The sequence below is a fragment of the Lynx rufus genome, unplaced genomic scaffold, assembly GCF_022079265.1.
Source record: "Lynx rufus isolate CCGP_SWC_20201006 ecotype Redwood Valley unplaced genomic scaffold, mLynRuf1.p SCAF_2, whole genome shotgun sequence".
Taxonomy (NCBI): Eukaryota; Metazoa; Chordata; class Mammalia; order Carnivora; family Felidae; genus Lynx; species Lynx rufus.
In genome coordinates, this window is record NW_025814834.1 from 199,234,475 (window position 1) to 199,252,863 (window position 18,389).

The 18,389-nt window shown below is 58.4% G+C and overlaps 1 protein-coding gene and 1 non-coding gene across 12 annotated transcripts in view; both read left to right on the top strand.

Annotated features, from left to right (window-relative positions):
* PUM1 (pumilio RNA binding family member 1) overlaps positions 1 to 5,544 on the top strand; it is a 133,654-nt gene extending 128,110 nt beyond the window's left edge. For all 11 annotated transcript variants that reach the window (XM_047086016.1, XM_047086017.1, XM_047086011.1 and 8 more), the window contains 2 exons: positions 392 to 584; positions 3,677 to 5,544. In XM_047086016.1, coding sequence (XP_046941972.1) covers positions 392 to 584; positions 3,677 to 3,808 — 325 coding nt within the window. In that variant the 3' untranslated portion in view covers positions 3,809 to 5,544. The remainder of the gene's footprint in view (positions 1 to 391; positions 585 to 3,676) is intronic.
* LOC124516814 (small nucleolar RNA SNORD103/SNORD85) lies at positions 1,400 to 1,484 on the top strand. The gene has a single exon (XR_006963203.1). It is a non-coding gene; the product is annotated as a small nucleolar RNA SNORD103/SNORD85 (small nucleolar RNA).
* Positions 5,545 to 18,389: the final 12,845 nt, after the last annotated feature.

Genomic DNA, 18,389 nt, shown 5'->3' on the forward strand with positions numbered 1-18,389 from the left:
AAGGCTTGTTCCTGACCTTAGTACACTCAGAAGAGGAGGGAATTCATTGATTTTGGTTATGTGTTGAAATTATAATCATTGACAAGTTCAGCTTTTAGCCAGTCATGTGAGCCTTTATGTAAGTCCCCTCACTCACCTGGGCTCATTACCCTCACCCTGTTAGCGGGTTAGGGCTCGTATTCGCCCGACACCTGGTCCCAGCCATGGGTCACATTGGAAGCCACAGATGACTCCAAGGTGGAGGCTCATAGAGTCAGGCAGTTGATGAATTCATCTTCCAAAAATGTCAGGCTCTCTTCTGCTGCTGACGGTGAGGTCGGGGCAGAGGCCGGACAAGCACAGCCTCACAAGGTTTGTTCTAAGGGTTGTCCCTGGATTTGTCTTATTATAGCAATGTCGTGGAGAAGTGCGTCACTCATGCGTCCCGTACGGAGCGTGCTGTGCTTATCGATGAGGTATGCACCATGAATGACGGTCCCCACAGTGCCTTATACACCATGATGAAGGACCAGTATGCCAACTACGTGGTCCAGAAGATGATCGATGTGGCAGAGCCAGCACAGCGGAAGATCGTCATGCATAAGGTAGGCCAGGCTGGACAGGTCACACTCAGAGAAAGCGTGCAAGGCCCGCACTAATTCACGTTTCTGAAATGCGGATGAAGGTGGGCATCTGGCTTCTTTTAGTGCAGTTTGTCACTGGACCGTGTCTCAATATGTTTCTGTTTTCCTTTTATCTAGAGTGGCCATTGTCTCCGTGGTTCATAGTTCACTGGTGTGAAAGAGTCTTAAACTCCATCTTTGTGAGGGTTTTCCCTCCCTGATCCTCAGGCCGTGTGTCTCGTCCTCTGCTCCCACTGCCCCCCCCGCCCCCAAGCTTCTCAGTCCCACAGATCAACCTGATTGTCTTACTGCCTTTTCTCCTTCTTCCCTTTTGTTCATCCCACCACCTTTTACTGAGCGAGTGCCTGGCCTGGCACACTGACCTGGTGCCCGCTCTGTGCCAGGCGCCAGCGCGGGGAGGACGAAGACTGGTCCCTGCCCCCAGAGCGCAGCGTGGGGAAGAGCCGTGGAAAGCTGGGCTGGGCGGGGGGGCATGCGAGAGCACGTGCCCAAGGCTTGGCGGGAGGGCAAGTCCAGGCTAGGGAGGAGCGAGGAGAAAAGGGACGGAAATCTGAAATGTCAAGGTGCTGTGTGTGGGGGGAGCGACACCGAAAGCCCCAGAAGCAGCCCGTGCGTGGCTGGAGGAACAGTCGCAGGGCAGGCCCAGCCAGCAGGTGAGCCGCAGCTGTGTTTGTGCTGGGCGGTGCCGCGAGCCCCGGGGTGCGTCTGATGCGAACCCTCAGCCTTTGAGCTCTGAACTCCCTCTGCCCTATCTGAGGGGAAGGTGTTGGCCTCGGTCTGGCAGTGATGAGCCACTTGCCCTCGCTGAGAACAAAGTTCGGTAATGAGAATCTTTGTTAAGGACTCAAGTTCTGAGCCAGGCGAGGCGCCCACCGCCTCCAGTTCGCAACAGGACGCAACACGACGGGGCATCGCGGTGGTGTTGGCGATGGCGGTCGAAGGCTGGGGGCGTCCGGAGTCCTTCAAGTTGGGAGGCTCAGGGAGAGGTGTGTTGAGACGCTGGTGAAGGCAGAGGGGATGTTGGGGACACACGGGAGTTAGACGCACGTCCATGAAAATACTTGTGTGTGTACTTACAGCAAGCCCCCCTTTCGGCGGGGCTCCTGGATCTGAATACAGCGGTACCGTGCACAGATAGCCGCGGTGGTGCCTGGGAAGTGTTGGGAGGGCTGTGCAAGAATGTGGCAGGGTCTGTTCTAATGTGGAGGTGCAGAGAATGCTCCCCCAGAGAGTGACATTTGATAAAGCCCTGAACCTCTCCTGGAAGAGCAGGGGACAGACTGGGTATTTGAAGAAGCAAAGCGAGTTTGGTAGGGCAGTCCCGTGGTTGCCGGGTCACGTTTACGTTTCACGTGATTGTCCCAGCTGACGAGTGACTTAGAGGTGGGGAGGCGGTAGGAGAAGGGGCAGTGAGGAGGCGGGATGGAGACCGTAGAGCCAAGAGACGGTGGTGGCTTTGGGATTGAAGACAGGGGACAGATGGGGTGTGGCAGTTGGCTGATTGAGGGAGCCGAAAGATGAAGAAGAGTCCCACGAATCCCGCACGAAGAGCTCTGCAGCCTTCTCCGAGACAGAGTTCTCTTGAGCAAGAGGAGACGGTAGAGCAGGTCTTTACTTCCCACCTCCCCCCGGATCAGGTGAACAGCGGAGCTCGACAACGGTGTACGTGCGTGTGCACGATGGGAAGGGCGAAGGGTAAAGGTTCGCCGGTGGCTGGACTGCTCAGTCGCCGGTCCTAGGGACAGGGCGGGTGAAAGAATTGAATGTCACTAATGTTTCTGAAAGGAGAGCCACCAGAAAGCAAGGGGGTCTTGAACCTCACGTTCTGATGACCAAGACGTGTCTGGGGCCTCGCTACATCCCAAGTGCAAGGGTAGCATTGTCTCACGTCCTCTCTCCAGAGGAGTTGAGGCGAACGGTGTGGGTCACACAGCTCAGGATTGGGCCCGGGGCTATTAATGGTTCCCCACGCGGGCTTGTAGATGAGGGTGTCGTAGCTGCTGGGTCCACACCCTGTGGTGCAGAAGCGGTTTCCGGTGTCCTTGACACTCCAGGACGTGGCTGAGCAGACGGAGTCGCCACGTGGCCTACGTGGAGCTCTCGAAGTAGAGCGTGTCCGTCCATCCTGGTGTGGGCGTCCGGTGTGAGTGTGCGGGTGCGCCTCAGGATGGGGAAGCAGCCCGGTAAACGCGGTCATTCACTGTCCCTGTGGCACCAGCAGTGGCTAAACCGGCGATTGTGAAGGCAGTGTGCTCCGTGCCGTAGCCAGGCCGTGTAGAAAGCTCCAGAAGCTCCCGGCAAGGAAGCACCTCTTGTGTCTGGGATGGAGAACAGAGGAGAATGAGCCGGACCTGGGTGCTGCAAGAGCCCGGCGCGGTGGGTGGTGCTGTGGGTGCAGAGCCGGGAGGGACCCCGTCCCCCTCCCACTGCTGCGAGACCAAACACCTGTGCCTTGGGAGCCATTTGACCTTGGATGTGTGACTCAGGCACCGTGAACGGGGATAATCACAGCTGCCTCGTGAGGCGGAAATGAACAATGCCCGGCCAACACTAGTCATTTTTATTGTTGTCGTTAGAAGTTTTCTGTGATCCTCTGTGAACTAGAGGCGGGATCAGGTGATGAGCTCAGCTCAGGGTTCGTGGTGCCCAGAAAGAAACTCTCACAGCTGAGGGGAGCCGAGGAGGCGCCTTGAGTGGGGGCAGAGGCTGAAAGCAGCCTCGGAAGGTGCCGTGCAGCGGCACTGTGGCTGTTGGTCAGGATGCACGTGTTCCGTGCACTGACCCGGAAGTGGTCCGCAACCAGCCGTCCCCAGAACCCTCGTGTCCTATGCCAGTGCTCAGGATAGGGGCTCCTCCTGTCGCCTGCTCGGATGGGTCACCCACCATAGCTCTAGAATCACGGCGCTTTGACTGAACCAGGGGAAGGTGTTGCCTCGTGGGCTCTCGTGAGCACTTCGGTGCCCGGAGCACAGCGGGAGCCCCTGGGAGCACAGTGGGAGCCCGCCCAGGTCCGTGTGCAGGCCAGAGTAACACAGCCTGTGCTTCCTCCCCAGATCCGGCCCCACATCGCCACTCTCCGCAAGTACACCTACGGCAAGCACATCTTGGCCAAGCTGGAGAAGTACTACATGAAGAATGGCGTTGACTTAGGGCCCATCTGCGGCCCCCCGAATGGTATCATCTGAGGCAGTGTCACCCTGTCCCCTCGTTCACTGACCTCACTGGCCCACAGGCGAATCCAGCCAGCAACCAGAAATGTTCTAGTACGGAAGCCGACATGGGTAAATGGTTGCTCCAGGATTACCCGCTCCTCCAAAAAAAAAGGAATCAAATCCACAAGTGGAAAAGCCTTTGTAAATTTGTTTAATTTTATTACGCATAACATGTACTAATTATTTTTTTTAATTGACTAATTGCCCTGTTGTTTTACTGGTGTATAGGATACTTGTACATAGGTAACCAATGTACATGGGAGGCCACATATTTTGTTCAATGTTGTATCTATATTACACGTGTGGAAACTTTCAGGGTGGTTGGTTTAACAAAAAAAAGTTAAAAAAAAAAAAGAAAAAAATGTTTTTAATCCATTTTGCCTTGCTGGCAAGTTTTGCAAATAGCTCTTCCCCACCTCCTCATTTTAGTAAAAAACAAAAACAAACAAAAAAACCTGAGAAATTTGAATTTTGTTAAATGACCCCAAACTGGCATTTAACACTGTTTATAAAACATATATATATATATATATACATATATATATATAATGAAAATTGTTTTAGAGTTGCTAAAGCTTCAGTTAATGACATTAAGTTTATGAAACTTCAAAAAATTGCCTTTTTTGGAGACTATTATGCCGAAGAAGATGTGTAGTGTGTTTTGTGAGGAGGAGATGTGAGCTCCTAGGATGTCTTTCAAGGCCGGGCGGGTGTAACTTGTTTACTGCCTACTGGATTTTTTTTTTCTGTTAACATTGAAAGGCAAAATCTGATTATTTAGCATGAGAAAAAAAAAAAAAATCCAACTCTGCTTTTGGTCTTGCTTCTATAAATATATAGTGTATACTTGGTGTAGACTTTGCATATATACAAATTTGTAGTATTTTCTTGTTTTGATGTCTAATCTGTATCTATAATGTACCCTAGTAGTCGAACATACTTTTGATTGTACAATTGTACATTTGTATACCTGTAATGTAAATGTGGAGAAGTTTGAATCAACATAAACACGTTTTTTGGGAAGAAAAGAGAATTAGCCAGCCCTGTGCATTCAGTGTATATTCACACCTTTTATGGTCGTAGCATATAGTGTTGTATATTGTAAATTGTAATTTCAACCAGAAGTAAATTTTTTTTCTTTTGAAGGAATAAATGTTCTTTATACAGCCTAGTTAAATGTTTAAAAAGGAAAAAAATAGCTTGGTTTTATTTGTCACCTAGTCCCACAGTAGCAAGATCCTTTCTAAATGTTATTCAAGATGATTCAGTTCACACTAGTGTTTTTTTTTAATCCTAAAAAAGTAATGTTTTGCTTATTTTGTGACAGTCATAAGGACGTGCAAAGTTCAGCCCTGCCCTAGCTTTCCTTACAATCAGAGCCCCTCTCACCTTGTAAAGTGTGAATTGCCCTTCCTTTTTGTACAGAAGATGAACTGTATTTTGCATTTTGTCTACTTGTAAGTGAATGTAACATACTGTCAATTTTCCTTGTTTGAATATAGAATTGTAACACTACACGGTGTACATTTCCAGAGCCTTGTGTATATTTCCAATGAACTTTTTTGCAAGCACACTTGTAACCATATGTGTATAATTAACAAACCTGTGTATGCTTATGCCTGGGCAACTATTTTTTGTAACTCTTGTGTAGATTGTCTCTAAACAATGTGTGATCTTTATTTTGAAAAATACAGAACTTTGGAATCTGAGTCTGTGTTTCTGTTTTACCCCTCCCCTCCCCCCTTAGTATTAGTGCCCCAGGACAGCCCTTTCCTTCTTTGTGTCCTTTGTTCTGCTTGTTTTGTTTCTGTTTGTCGGAGGGGAGGGTGGGGTTTGCGTTGGGATAGGGCCGATAGCCCTTGAGCCCATCTTGACCCAAAGATGCTGGGTTTAGCCTGCCTAGTGCTTTCAAAATTAAGACGTTACACATTAGTCCGGATTCACAGCTTCTCTTGAAAAATCAGGTGCCTGGTTTCCTGGGCCCGGGGTCTGCTGTTGGTCCCAGGGAGCATCCTCAAGAAGCCAGTGCCCTGCGGTTTGACCCAGTTACTGTGTTCTTTGTTTGCTCTCTCTGGCCTTTGCAGCATTGTGCACCTAGGGTCTGGATTTGAATCCAGTCCATCACAAAGGTCTCCCAGCTACGAATCCTGTGACGTGGGCGGCAGCTAAGGCATCTCAGACTGATGTCCAGTCTGTCTGGCCTCCCCTCCTGAGGTCCCCTTCCCTTTTCTCTGGGCGGCTCCTGCCCGCATCCCACCCGCCTGTGTTCACACTCGGAGGCTGGCCCAGGCTGGCCCAGGGGCCTAGCTTGCTCATCTTGCTTGTCCCCCTCAGATCGGGGACCCCTCCCGGCTTTCAGTACAGGAGGCTGTAGCTCACAGAGGTGCCCGCCACCTGCGTCTGAGGATGCCCCTCCTCTCACCAACCTTTGCTGCCACTTAGACTGGCCAGTGCTGGCAACTACAGGGTAGCTCAGCCAGGGGCCAGGTGGGAGCCTGTCCTACCTCATGTCTGCAAGCGGAGCCCCGGGCTGGTTGCAGAAGAAACTGCACGATCCCTTCCCAAAGGTAAGGGACTGTCACTAGCAGGCTCTGCGGTCCTGGGAATAAAGGGAGGGAAAAGAGGCTGAGCTAAGGCGGGTTTAGTCCAGGACCTGGTGGTGTATCAGCGGCTGAAATCGGGTGCTTACCGGGGCTTCTCCCACTGATGGTCTTCAGCGGCCCACCAGAGACCACGCTCTAGAGGCATCGCCAGCCGTCACTGCGTGTGTGACTCTGAATGTCCCGGTTCCGGAGTCGGACAGACCAGGCTCAAGTCTGGGTCCCCTCCGCTGTGCCTGTGGGTGTCCCTTCGCTTCTCACCAAATTCCTCCCTGGCCATCGAAGGTGGTGAGAAGTATTTGTGGTTCTCCCTTCACGGCTTGGAAAGTCAGGGCTGTTCAGTGGTTCGGGTTTCACTAGACCCTCGCGGAGGCAGTGTGCAAAGCCGGCCAGGTGGGAGGTGTGGATTTCTCCCATTTGGCCGCCATCTTTGTGACCTGAGGCGAGTAACATCATCTGTCTGCGCCCCGGCCCCGTTTCCTCTTCTAGAAGATGGGAGGAGGGGCGCCTGGGTGGCTCAGTCTGTTGAGCATCCTACTCTTCTCTCCTCTCAGGTGAGTTTGAGCCCCGCACCGGGTTCTGTGCTGACGGTGCCGAGCCTGCTTGGGATCCTCTCTCTCTCTCTTTTCTGCCCCTCCCCCGTTTGTGCGCGCGCTCTCTCTTTCTCTTTGTCGCTCTCTCAAATAACTTGAAAAAATTAAAAATTAGTAAAAAAGTTCTTATTTAAAAAAACAGATTGGAGGAACACCTGGAGATGTGTGACCTGGAGCCGCCGATGACCCTGCGTCTGGTGCCTGGCACGTCTAGGCATTCGCTCGCCTAATGCTGGTTGTCATCCTTTCCACCTGGATCATGTATCCTTTGTACTCGGCCAGGGTTTTCCTCCCCCTTTTCCTCTTAGCATTTAGCGAGACGTCTTGCCTCGGTGTTTCGTCGTGGTGGCAAAGCCAAGGACTCGGTTGGAAGCATGACTGGCTCTCCTCCCCAGCACCTCTTGTCCAAGCCTGTGTCTCTGAGGCCTGGGGCGGGGGGAGGGGGCTTCCAGAAAGTCAGACAAACACGGGGGGTTCATCCCAACTGCGTGTTGGTCACCGGTGTCCTCTCTTGAGGCCCCGGGTCCTTCCGCGCGAAAGGAGGGAACGAGCAGAAGCGACGTCAAAGGTTGATTGGGAGGACGGAGTGAAACGATGTCGTTTGGCATCGTGCCCAGCATGTTGGTGTAACGAACGGTATCTGTCACCTTTTTACCTTTGACCCCACTCCTCCGGCATCTGCACACAGGTTTGGGTGACGCCAACCACCCTTGTCCGCCCTGTGAAGAAGTTTACATGATAAAGTCATTGGCTGTGAACCAGCTCTGTCTGCACCAGAGATGGTTCTTACGTTCCTCACACGGGTCCTGCAAGGAATGGGTCTGGACAGGTCTGGGATCTGATGCAGGGCCCGAGGGTACTTCCTTTGGTGCGTCGTGAAGGGGGTGGGCCCGGGGCAGACCCCTTCCTCTGCAGGCCCGAGTTTCAATCCTGGGCTCAACATTCATCTCCTCATTGGCCGCCTCCCAATTTCTGCGCAAGGATGTGACATCCCCGGGCTACCAGCCATCAGCGACCTTGGTCTCTCCCAACACAGTGTAGGTAGTGATCTTTTCACCTGGTCGCAGCGCTTTACGGTTCACAGAGTCTATTCAGATTTGTGATTCCTCAATCCTCATGAAAGCCTTGGAGGGTAAGGTTGGGGAGACATTATCAGCCCATTATATGGATGAGGAGTTTGAGATGCCAGCCCTACGACGAATCGGTCAATAACCAAATAAGGATTTTATCTGAAGCTTCCTGACCTCAAGCCCAGGGCTCTGTCCATGGCTTCTTATTCACTCCACCTTCGGTTAGCCCCAGGAATAGCTGTCTTCTGTCGAGGGGGGTGGGTTGCAGAAAGGTGAGGCCCTGGAGGGGGAAGCTTTGTGGGTGAGGAAACCTGGAACTTCGTGTAGTTACCAGCTGCAGCCACACGAGGGCGCTGCTGCCCAAAGAAAGCAGTAGAGAGGCCAAAGGGCTCCAGGCTCCAAGGTCAGGGCTGGGATGGGTTTCCCAAGGCTTGAGGGCCTCAGGAGTGGAGTATCTCCCAGGGACAAGAGGCCTGGCATCCCCTCTTCTTCCCTCCATCCGCAGCTCCTCCTGGCTTTGAGCTAGTCCCTCACTCTGGCTTGGGATGGCAGGGGATGGTCAGGCGAATCTGGCTCACAGGCCCCAGCTCTGCCTCCGACTCACTGGGTTATGTCTGCCAAGTCCCTGACTTTCTCTGAGCCAACTGTCACTGGAGTGGCCACCCAGCCCTGCCACTCTCACGGGGATGGTATGCGGTCAGATGGCTGGGCCTGAGGAGGGCAGCCCATGCCTCTGTTAAGGTGACCCAAGGCCCTGGTGCCTCCCTGTGGGACCACATCCCTGGCTTATGCACCAAGCCTTCAGACAACTGAAACCCCTAAAGACTTTTCATGACCTATCGCTGCTTCAAACCCCAGGTCCTCTGGCCCCGTGCGACCTCTGCGAATCTTCTCCCTCCCTTTTCTCATCTGGAAAATGGGGATGATGCCTACTTCACAGGCTACGTTGGCAGTACAGGGCTGGGCTCAGAGTAAGCCATAAATAGGAGTTGTTATTAATTATTCTTATTGCCTCTGGTTTTCACGAGGGCGGCTATTTAATTTAGCCTCCAAACTGAGATGCTTTCAAGCGCGAAGGCAGATGCGCTCGGTAGTTAGCGTGCAAGGTGGCCCCGCCTCCTGGTGTTCTCACCCTCCCGCCTTCTCTGCCTGGTGGGACAGGGCTGCATGGACGCGAGAGGAAACCGTGGAAGGGTGGGGGTGGGGGGGTGACTTCCAGGCCAGGCCACCAGGGACACTTGCAGCCCCAGCTGGCTCTCTCTCGTGGATTGCATGCTGCGTAAGTCACTCTACGGCCGAGGTCTCCGTGGTGGAGGGACCGGCGTCTCCTGCTGTTAGCCGTCACTCGCGCCTTGTGAGCAACGCCCCCAGCCCCCAATGAGACTTCCAAGACCGCAGAGACCCCGAAACAGAACCACCCTCCCCAGGACTCCAGGAAACTTCTCGGGGCTCCTCGGAACCCAGGCTGGAGACGTGTGTCTCTGGAGGGGGCGGGACCACAGATTCTCGGGAGGCCACTGCTATCCTGTTTCCGAGGTGGCTCAGCCTCTGTCTCTCAGTCCCAGCAGGGGGTCCCCCTGGCCCGCTGACCTCACGCGTGCCCCATGTGGGGAAGGACTGGAAAACGGTGGCCAGTTGAGCTGGGGCTGTGGGTCTGGCCCTGAGCCGGGTGCTGCCTTGCACTGCCCTGTTCACCTCCCCCAAACCCTGGAGAGGGACAGTCACTCACTGTACCTTCCAGGGCAGGAGAGAGGCCCCAGGTCACCTGCCCTCTGCCAGGCCCCATCCCAGGGCCACCCCCAGGGCCACCCGCAGGGTGCTGGGAATGAAGGTTGGCCTCCCAGACCTGCTCCATCTACGCGGGAGGAGACTGGGGCCCAGGATGGGGGGGGGGGAACCGGAAGTGACCTGCTCAGGGCCACACAGACGGTGAGGGACAGAGCGGGGACCCGTGTCACACTTAATGCGGGCCCTGGGATGGCGGCAACTTCAGCTCCCAATCCGAGCCTGCCTGGCCGGGAGCTGGGACTCCAGAACTGGAGGCTGAGGTGTGCGTCCTAGTCTCCGTGAGCCTCGAAACCTCCAAGAAACACAAGACACATCAAATATCTCAGTGACAGTCGTGTTCGCTCAGATTCCACGGCCTCAGGGGGAGGGGGGCCTCCTGGCCCCCCTTCAGTTCTTCCCGAGGCCCTGCTCCAGGTTGGTCTCCTGCACCCCAGTCTTTGGCTGTCACCCAGCTGGGCTGCTGTAGCCCCAGGAGGAGGTGAGAAAGAAAAAATATTTTTAGAGAGGCTTTTTTTTTTTTTTTCCTTCTTCTTCTTCCAGGAAAATGACTCCAAATGTGCAATTTATTCCCAGGAACGGGGGTGTGTTCGTGGGATGGCTTCTGGAAAGGCAGTGCCCTCCTCCCTGCCCCCACCCTCCTGCTCTCTCCTCTTTCTCCACATCCCTGCAGTCCTGTCTTCTCCCTCCCCTCCCTGGGAAGATGGCCGGTGTGTGAACACCCACCCCTGGGCCAGCCCCCTCCCCGCCATCCCCAGCCATTTCCTAGTCCTGTGACCTTGACCTCGCAGGACTGGGCCACCCCATGGAAGGAAGGGCTTGAATGAGGGCCTTGGTTGTGGGATGATAGGTCTCACGCTGAGAGGTTTTGCAAATAGGGCATCTGGTCAAGGGCAATGGAGTAGGGGAGACAAAGTCCCCAGGGCAGGGAGTGAAGCAGCCTGGGGTTCTGCCACAGACTGAACCTGTGACCCTGGGCCAGTCACTTCCTCTTTGGGCCTCAGTTTTCTCACTTATACAAGAGGCAGGTGAAGGGAGGTGCAGTAGGGGGGAACAACACAAGGCCCCGCATGCTCGGTTCTTTCTGGGTTACAGTGAACAAGCTTCTAGAATGTTCTTCCTCATCCACGCACACCTGGAGCTGGAGCTCAAGCCCTCAGAGGCCATTCTCTTGGGCAGGGCTCAGCCTCTGCTGCCATCACCACCACTATGAAGGCTTCCCAGATTCCCTCCATGACATCTAAACCCTCAGCGTGGTGTTAACCCCTCCCTGACCAGGGTCCCGCTCGCTCATACAAATTTAGAGGCAAATTTGTTGTAAACTTAATGAAGCTTAAGCATCAGGGCCCCCGGCCTGCATATCCCCCTCCAAAGCCTTGTTCCGAATTTTGTATTTGTGATCCCCTCACACTGTGTGGGCTTCAGGCCCACAGAGCTGGGACTCACCCTGTATTTTTCTCCCTACTCAGCCTGAGGCCCCAGAGCCCTTCTCTTCCCTCAAGAAGCACCCCCCCCACCCCCCCAACCACCCCGACCCCTGCCACCTGGACCAGGCCTGGACAGACAAGGGTTTCTGCTCAGGGCCTCTGCACCTTTACTCACCCCACCTTCAAGGTCAGCCCCACTCAAACAACATCTGCCTCAGTCCTCCCCTTACCCCCACACCTGCCCTGACGGGCCTCCGGGGGACCTTCTGGACTCCACAGTTTGTGAACTCCCGGCTCACAGATGTAGAAGAGGCCCGAGTTCAAATCCTGCCCCCTTCTGGGCAGCTGTGTGCCCAGGGGGCATCGCCCACCCCTCATCTTGAAAGGACTTGCCTAGCACACACAGGACTCAGGGCAAGCTCACGGCACGGGCCCGACCCTCACACAGCCAGGGCCCTCGGAGGGGCAGGGGCTCCCCCCACTCAGATGAAGGCCCTCACGGACACAGGCCTCTCTGCCTGCTTGCTCTGGCCCCTCCACAGGCCCCGAGGACTCCCCCAGAAGCTGAGGCTCACCCCGTGGGCCTCTTACTTGCTGACACAGCCGACTGCGAGCCTCCCAAGCTCTCTCTGTGCCAGATTCCTGTTTCAGTTCCTGATTTGGGGGTCACTCACTTTAGCACTGCCGCCACTTGGACTTTCTCGGAAGCCAGCCTGGGCCCCTGCCTCCATCTTGAATCCCGCCAAGACTGGACGTGGTGGCAAGGAAGGCGGGTGGGGAGGCAGCAGGGGAGGAGGGGCGGCCCAGGGGACACAGGGACGTCTCCCCCAGGGCCTAGGACTGCTTGGAGCGGACAGCCATCACGAGATGCCCTGGGCCCACAGGGGACGGCACGGCGTGCCCTCTTGTGTCCTGTGGGGCCTGTCCCCCGCTTCTCAACTGTCCCCCGCATTTCCCCAACTGTCAAAGGGGGACAACGTGAACAGCCAATGCATCGGTCGTGCTCGCTCACGGCGGGGCGGGGGGGGGGCAGGCGTTGATGGAAGGGGGTCCCAAATGTCAGCTCCTCCTGTCCTCGTGGTGAGCGCCCTGGGAGGCAAGTGTGTTTGTTGTCTCCAAGTCACAGGGGCTATGGGGACAAGTCAATGAGAGCTTTGCCGGCAAGGGCTCAGAACAGTGCCTGGCGAGCAGTGAGTCCTCAGTGGATCACAGCTCCACAGCGAGGTTGGGTGACAAGGAGCCAGTCTGTGTCACCAGACCTTGGGGGGGGGGGTGGCCAGTAGAGTCAGGCGACCGTGACCGAGCACCTAACCGTATGCCAGGGCTCGGGGACGCGGCTGTCAACGAGGTGGCTCAGGCGCCGAGGTCACGGACGTCGCTGAGGCCTGCCACGTCCCCTCGGCTGTCTCGGCTGTCCCATCGGGAGCCCAGAGTCGAGGCCAATTGCAGAGAAAGGTCTGAGCGGACGGGGCGGTGACGCATGGCTGTTAGGCACGCCTGTCAGGGCCCCGGGGCTCCAGGCTCATCTGCGTACGTCTACGACTTGGTCATGTCTGTCCATGTGACAGTATGAATCCCCTCAGGGACTCCGTCACTCCCCATACGCTTCCTGACATACCTCCGAACTCAGCACTACTGTGTGGCTGTTCAGAGCTGTTCAGATCCTGGGTCAGGATTCCCCAGCTGTGTGACCTCGGGCAGGTGTCCTGCCCTCTCTGCGGGGATGTCATCAGGGTGCCCTTCTCAGAGCGGCGCCGGGCATGTCGTCAGCTCTGCCGGAGCTCTGTGACTATCGTCCACCGGGGGTTCCGGGGTGCTCCCGCTTCCGGGGGAGACGGCGAGGCAAGGTGGGGAGCGCAAAGATGGGGTTTGCCCGGCCCCGCCCCGGGGGGGGGGTCAGCGAGGCCGCCCAGGGGGCCCGAGTGGACCAGCTGCCCGTGTGGATCGTGACGGTGGTGGGTGAAGGGCGACCCCGAGGTTCTGGGACGCAGCTCGAAGGCACAGGTGGGCGTGGGGCAGGTGGTTGCAGGGTGGCCTGTGTGCCCAAGGGCGGACGGATGGGAGCATCTGGGAGCCCTGGGGGGAGCAGGAGCAGGGTGAGCCCCTCAGGGGCCCAGACCCGCTCCCTTCCGGCCGCGACCCGCGACCCGTATCTCTGGCAGCAGCAGGTGGCGCTCCTAGCCTGCCCAGCCCCCAGATCCTCCCTCTCCCCACCTCCTCGGGAAGTCACGGCGAGGGGCTGCTGCTTCCAGAAGTCTCAGAACCGGCAGGAACCTCTGAAGATGAGCCATGCCCACTGCCCACCCCGTGCAGGAAGATTGTCCTAATGGCCTCCCCAATAGCTAGTTTTCAGAGCCTTGCATACCTCCCAAGACAGAGCGTTCACTACCTCTCAAGAGTAGCCATCTGTGGCCAGCTGCAATTTTCACACGTCCCACCTCACACCGAGCTGACCTGACTTCTCATACTGTCCTCCCCACCCCCCCCCCCACCCCAGCCTTGCTGGCTCTGCCCCTTTGGAAGCTCCTCAGAGCCAGTCTGTTCCCTGGCCTGGTCTGCAGCCCTTCTGGGAGGTGACTAGCCCGGGAACCAAGTCCCTGACAACCCGGCCACCTCTACCGGACCCCGAGCACGTGTAATCACGAACTGACACCTGCCCCTGAGCCTGACACGTGAGGGCACTCGATTTATATCTGGAGAAGGAACGAACGAACGAGTGAATGAACGAACGCTGTCTGGTCGTTATTTCCATATTATAGTTGGGAAGCTAACGCTCAGAAAGGTAAAGCTACTCCTCCAGGGTCACACTTCTTGTAACCGGCAGGACTGGGATCCGCCCAAGAGCCAGTGGTCTTCAAATCCGAGCTGTGCCGTCTCAACCGGAACCCCCTCTTGCCCTCCCGGGCCCTGCCGGCCCCTCTCTGCCCACCTCCCCAAGGTGCCCATGGGTCAGAATTGGGGATATGATTTCCAGAGGCTGGGACTCGAGAATTCCTAGGGATGTTCGCATCTCCGAGTTGGAAAGCTTCCCTCCCTTCCTGTCCAGGATCTCTGCCAAAGGGCAGCTAGCCTGGCCTTACATACCCCTTGGGGACTGGGCCCCCGCTCCCTCTGAGGGCACACTTCTAATTCAGCTCAACCTAACGCCAAGCCGATGTTTGTCCTCTGGACCCGCTCCCCAGGGCCCTGAAGGACAAGTCCCATCTCCCCCCGCAACACCCCAGATTATGGCCGGCACCCCAGACTCTTTTCCTCTGGGCTCAACCCCCCATCCTTTCCCCTACTGGCTCCATTTGTCCTGGTTTTAGTTCCTTTTTTCTTGGGGGAACTGTCCCAGTTTCAGCTCAGTTTGGTTCCCGTTTCCTGATAGCAGGCGCCCTGAACAGGGTACCGGACACAGGGGCAGATTGCCATCGTTAGCAAATAACCTCACCTCTCTGGGCCTCAGTTTCCCATCGAGGTACTGGAGATACAGACAACACCTGCTTTATGGGGCTGCTGAGAGAGGGTGAAACGAGACAACCATGTACAATACTTGGGGCCATGCTGGCATGTGACCAGGGCTTCACAAATATGTGCCCCCCCCCCAACACCTGGGGCCGGATGAGCTCAGGTGAATGGGAAACACATTCATTGAATCAACACATTTGCATTGAGCTCCCACTATGTGCCAGGTCCTGGGCTAGTGCTGGGGACACAGCAGTGAACTGGATGACCCAGACCCTGCCCTCCTGGAGCTCCTGTGCTGGGTGGTGGGGACTTGAAGAAGAAGTAAAGTGCATAGAACGTCCGAGGGGGTGAGGGCAGTAGAGACAGGCCTGGCAAGGCACTGTCACTCAGGGACATACGTCTACACCACCCGCACTGGAGGAGGGGGTCCTCGGTTCTCAGGCATGAAATAAATGAGTGTCAGAGAGCCGGGCCTCACAGCTGCGGGGGGAGCAGCGCCGCCGCGGGCCTGTCCCGCTTTTCCTAGGCGGATCCAGTGACAGGGGCGGAAGTCCACAACTCTCGTGGGTGCAGAGGGGGCACTGAGGCCCAGAGAGGTCCAGGCCTGGTAGCAGGTGTCCTGAGGATATCAAAGCCCCTGGACTTGGGTGACCTCTGGCCCTCTGTGTCCACCGGCTTGGGGCCGGTGGTGGTGATGGGTCCCGGAAGAGCCACGTGAACGGCCCCCTTAGGGGGAAGCCGCTAATGAGCACACAAATGCCACCCATCTACTCAGACCCTCAAACGAGCCAGGCCCGTCCTCCTGCATTCCCACGCGGATCCTTTCCTTCCGGCGCTCACCACCGCCCTCGGAGGCGCGTTCTGCGGGATCCCCGTGCTCCTCCCGACCGCGGCTCAGCGAGGCGGCCCACTAGTCCCAGGTCGCGCAGCAGCCACAGCGGCGGGGCTGGCGAAGGCCGGGGCGCGGGGGGGGGGGGGTGGAAGGGGAAGGAGAAGGGGCGGGCAGGGGGGCGCAGGGCCCGGGCAGGGGGCGGCAGGGCGGGGTGATGGTGACGGGGGCCGACGGAGTGCCGGGGTCCGGGGCACGGGCGGCGGGGGTCCGGGTGGGGGGGGGTGGGGGCGCGCTCCGGCCCGCCCCGCCCCCCGCCCCTCCTCCCGCTCCGCCCGCGCTGGGGGCGGCCCGGCGGCGGCGGCGGCGGCAGCGGCGGCGGCGGCGGCGGCGGCGCACGCTTCCTGCGGGCGCGGCTGCTGTGGGCGCGGAGCTGCGAGGCGGAGCCGGGCCGCCGAGCCGGGAGCCGCGAGCCGGGAGCGCGTCGGTCCAGCCTGCGGGCCGCGCCGCCGCCGAGCAGCCGCCCCGCGCGCCGCGCCTCGGGAACAAAGGCGCCCGCCGCCGCCGCCGCCGCCATGAAGCCGGGGCCGCCGCACCGCGCCGGGGCCGCCCACGGGGCAGGCGCCGGGAGCGGGGCCGCGGCAGGGCCCGGGGCCCGCGGGCTGCTCCTGCCGCCGCTGCTGCTGCTGCTGCTGGCCGGGCGCGCCGCGGGGGTGAGTGACGCGCGCCGGGCCCCGCGCTGCCGGGTCCCCGGTCCCCGATGCCCCGCGCGCCCCTGTCCCCGCGCCCCCGGCCCCCGCGCTCCCCGGTCTCCAATCCCCCGCGCGCCCCGGTCCCCGCGCCCTCCGGTCCCCCGCGGTCCCCGAGCCCCCGAGCCCCCGCGCGCCCCTGTCTCCGCGCCCCCGGTCCCCGCACTCGGCACCTCGCGCCCCCCGGTCCCGGGTTCCCCCCACCCTGCACTCGGCACCCCGCCCCCGCACCCCTCGACCTCCGCATGCCCCCAACCCCCCTTTTCCCCCGGGCGACCCCCGCCCCCCAGCTCCAGGCTGGCCTGGAGGGGGGGGCCGTCCCCGCCGCCGCCCGCCTCTGGGGGCTCGCTCCTCCTTGCTCTCGGGACCCCTTCCCGGCAGGCGGCCCTGCGGGAACCGGAGCGCGGGTCGTGGACCCCGCGCCCCTCCCCAGTGGCCCCGCGGGCGGTGCGGGGTCCCCTGCCCCGGTGGAGAGGCGCGGGGCGGGCCCGACTGCGGGCGAGGGGTCGCCGGGCGCGGGGCCCGGGCTGGGTGTGTCGCGGGTCTTGAGCGAACGTGGCTTTTGCTTCGTGGGTGTGCCCAGACCGCGGCCACTTTTAGGGAATTGGGTCGATTCCCCCTGGGGCACGGCGGTGGGGGGGGTGCGTTTGGTTCCTCCGAGGGTCGCTGTGGGGAGGGCGGGGGGGGCGCGGAGAGGGGGAGGAGGGTGACTTGTGTGAAGGTGACCTGAGGGGCTGAGTGAGGGTGACCCTGTGTGTATGACCACCTCTGTGAAGGCTGTTGGGACCCGTGGGCTGTGTGCGGGTGAAGGATGAGAAGCAGTCCGCCACATGGCGGGGTGTCACCGTGCCTTACCTGAACGTGCGATGATCCTGTGGGGGTGACCTATTGTGCTGGCGGTGTGTACCAGGGACGGGGCTGGGCAACTGTTGGCCGTGGCTGTGTGTGCCTGGGGGGGTGAGTGTGTGTCTGGGAGGGACGTGTGCGGTGGGTGTGTGCTTGGCCCCACCGGAATGTGTGTGTGCATGTGTGTGCTCCGGGCGGCGTGGATGACCCTGTGCAGGGGGGCATGTACCCTTGGGGGGGGCAGAGTGGGTGCAGGTTGAGGCGAGTATATATGTAGGCAGTGACCCCTTGAGTGTCCGTTTGAGTGACCACACAGCTGTGGGGTTGAGCTCCGTCCCAGCTCCATTAGGGGGAGCAGGAGGAGGTATAGGGAAGAAGGGCGACTCCTCCCCGCTTTGAGGGACCCGGGTCCCAAGTGAGTTCCCCCATGGGCACGTGTCTGGAGCCTGGTCTGGGGATGAGCTGGGGGGTTCTAGACCCTGTTTCCTTGGTTGGCTCTAGGAGCTATGCCTGGCCCTCATTCCCCAGGTCTCTCAGGCAACCGCCAGGTGCCGACTCTGCCCCTGTGTGTCTGTTTGGGCCTCAGTTGGCCAGTCTGTAAAAGGGGGGGAAGGACAGGCTCAGAGGTTGCTTCTTGGACAGACAGGCTACTCATCAGCTTTCCCCATCTGGGGGCTGAACTGAGGGGAGAGAGAGTGTTGAATGCCAAGGCGAGTATAGTGTCTGGTAGGCTGGATGCCTCCTCCCTATGTGCCCCCCACCCCCACCCCCAGGAGGGGTGAGAAGAAGTCCCTGGGAGGGACTGGGACCCAGCCCATCCTAGCAGCTGGGTCACTTTCTCTCAGCTCCGTTTCCAGAAGACCAATTTTGAAATCAAAGGCGTGGAAATAACACAGCCTTGGGCTCGACTCCTGCTACCCCCACTGACTCGTGGTATGACCTTGGGCATGCCGGCTCCTCTCCCTGAGCCTCTGTTTCCCCCTCTGTGAAATGGGGCTGGTGTACCGCCTTTCTCAGGAATGAGATAGTATCTGTAGTCCTAGCCAGGAGTAAATGTGTGATGTACAGATGAATGAAAAGGGGCGTGGGACAGAATGCTTTGCATTTGGAAGCCCAGAGGGGAAGGGGCAGGAATGAGCTGTATGCCCCTGGGCAAGTCCCATCCTCTGCTGAACCACTGTTCCTCACGATCAGAACAAGGCTAA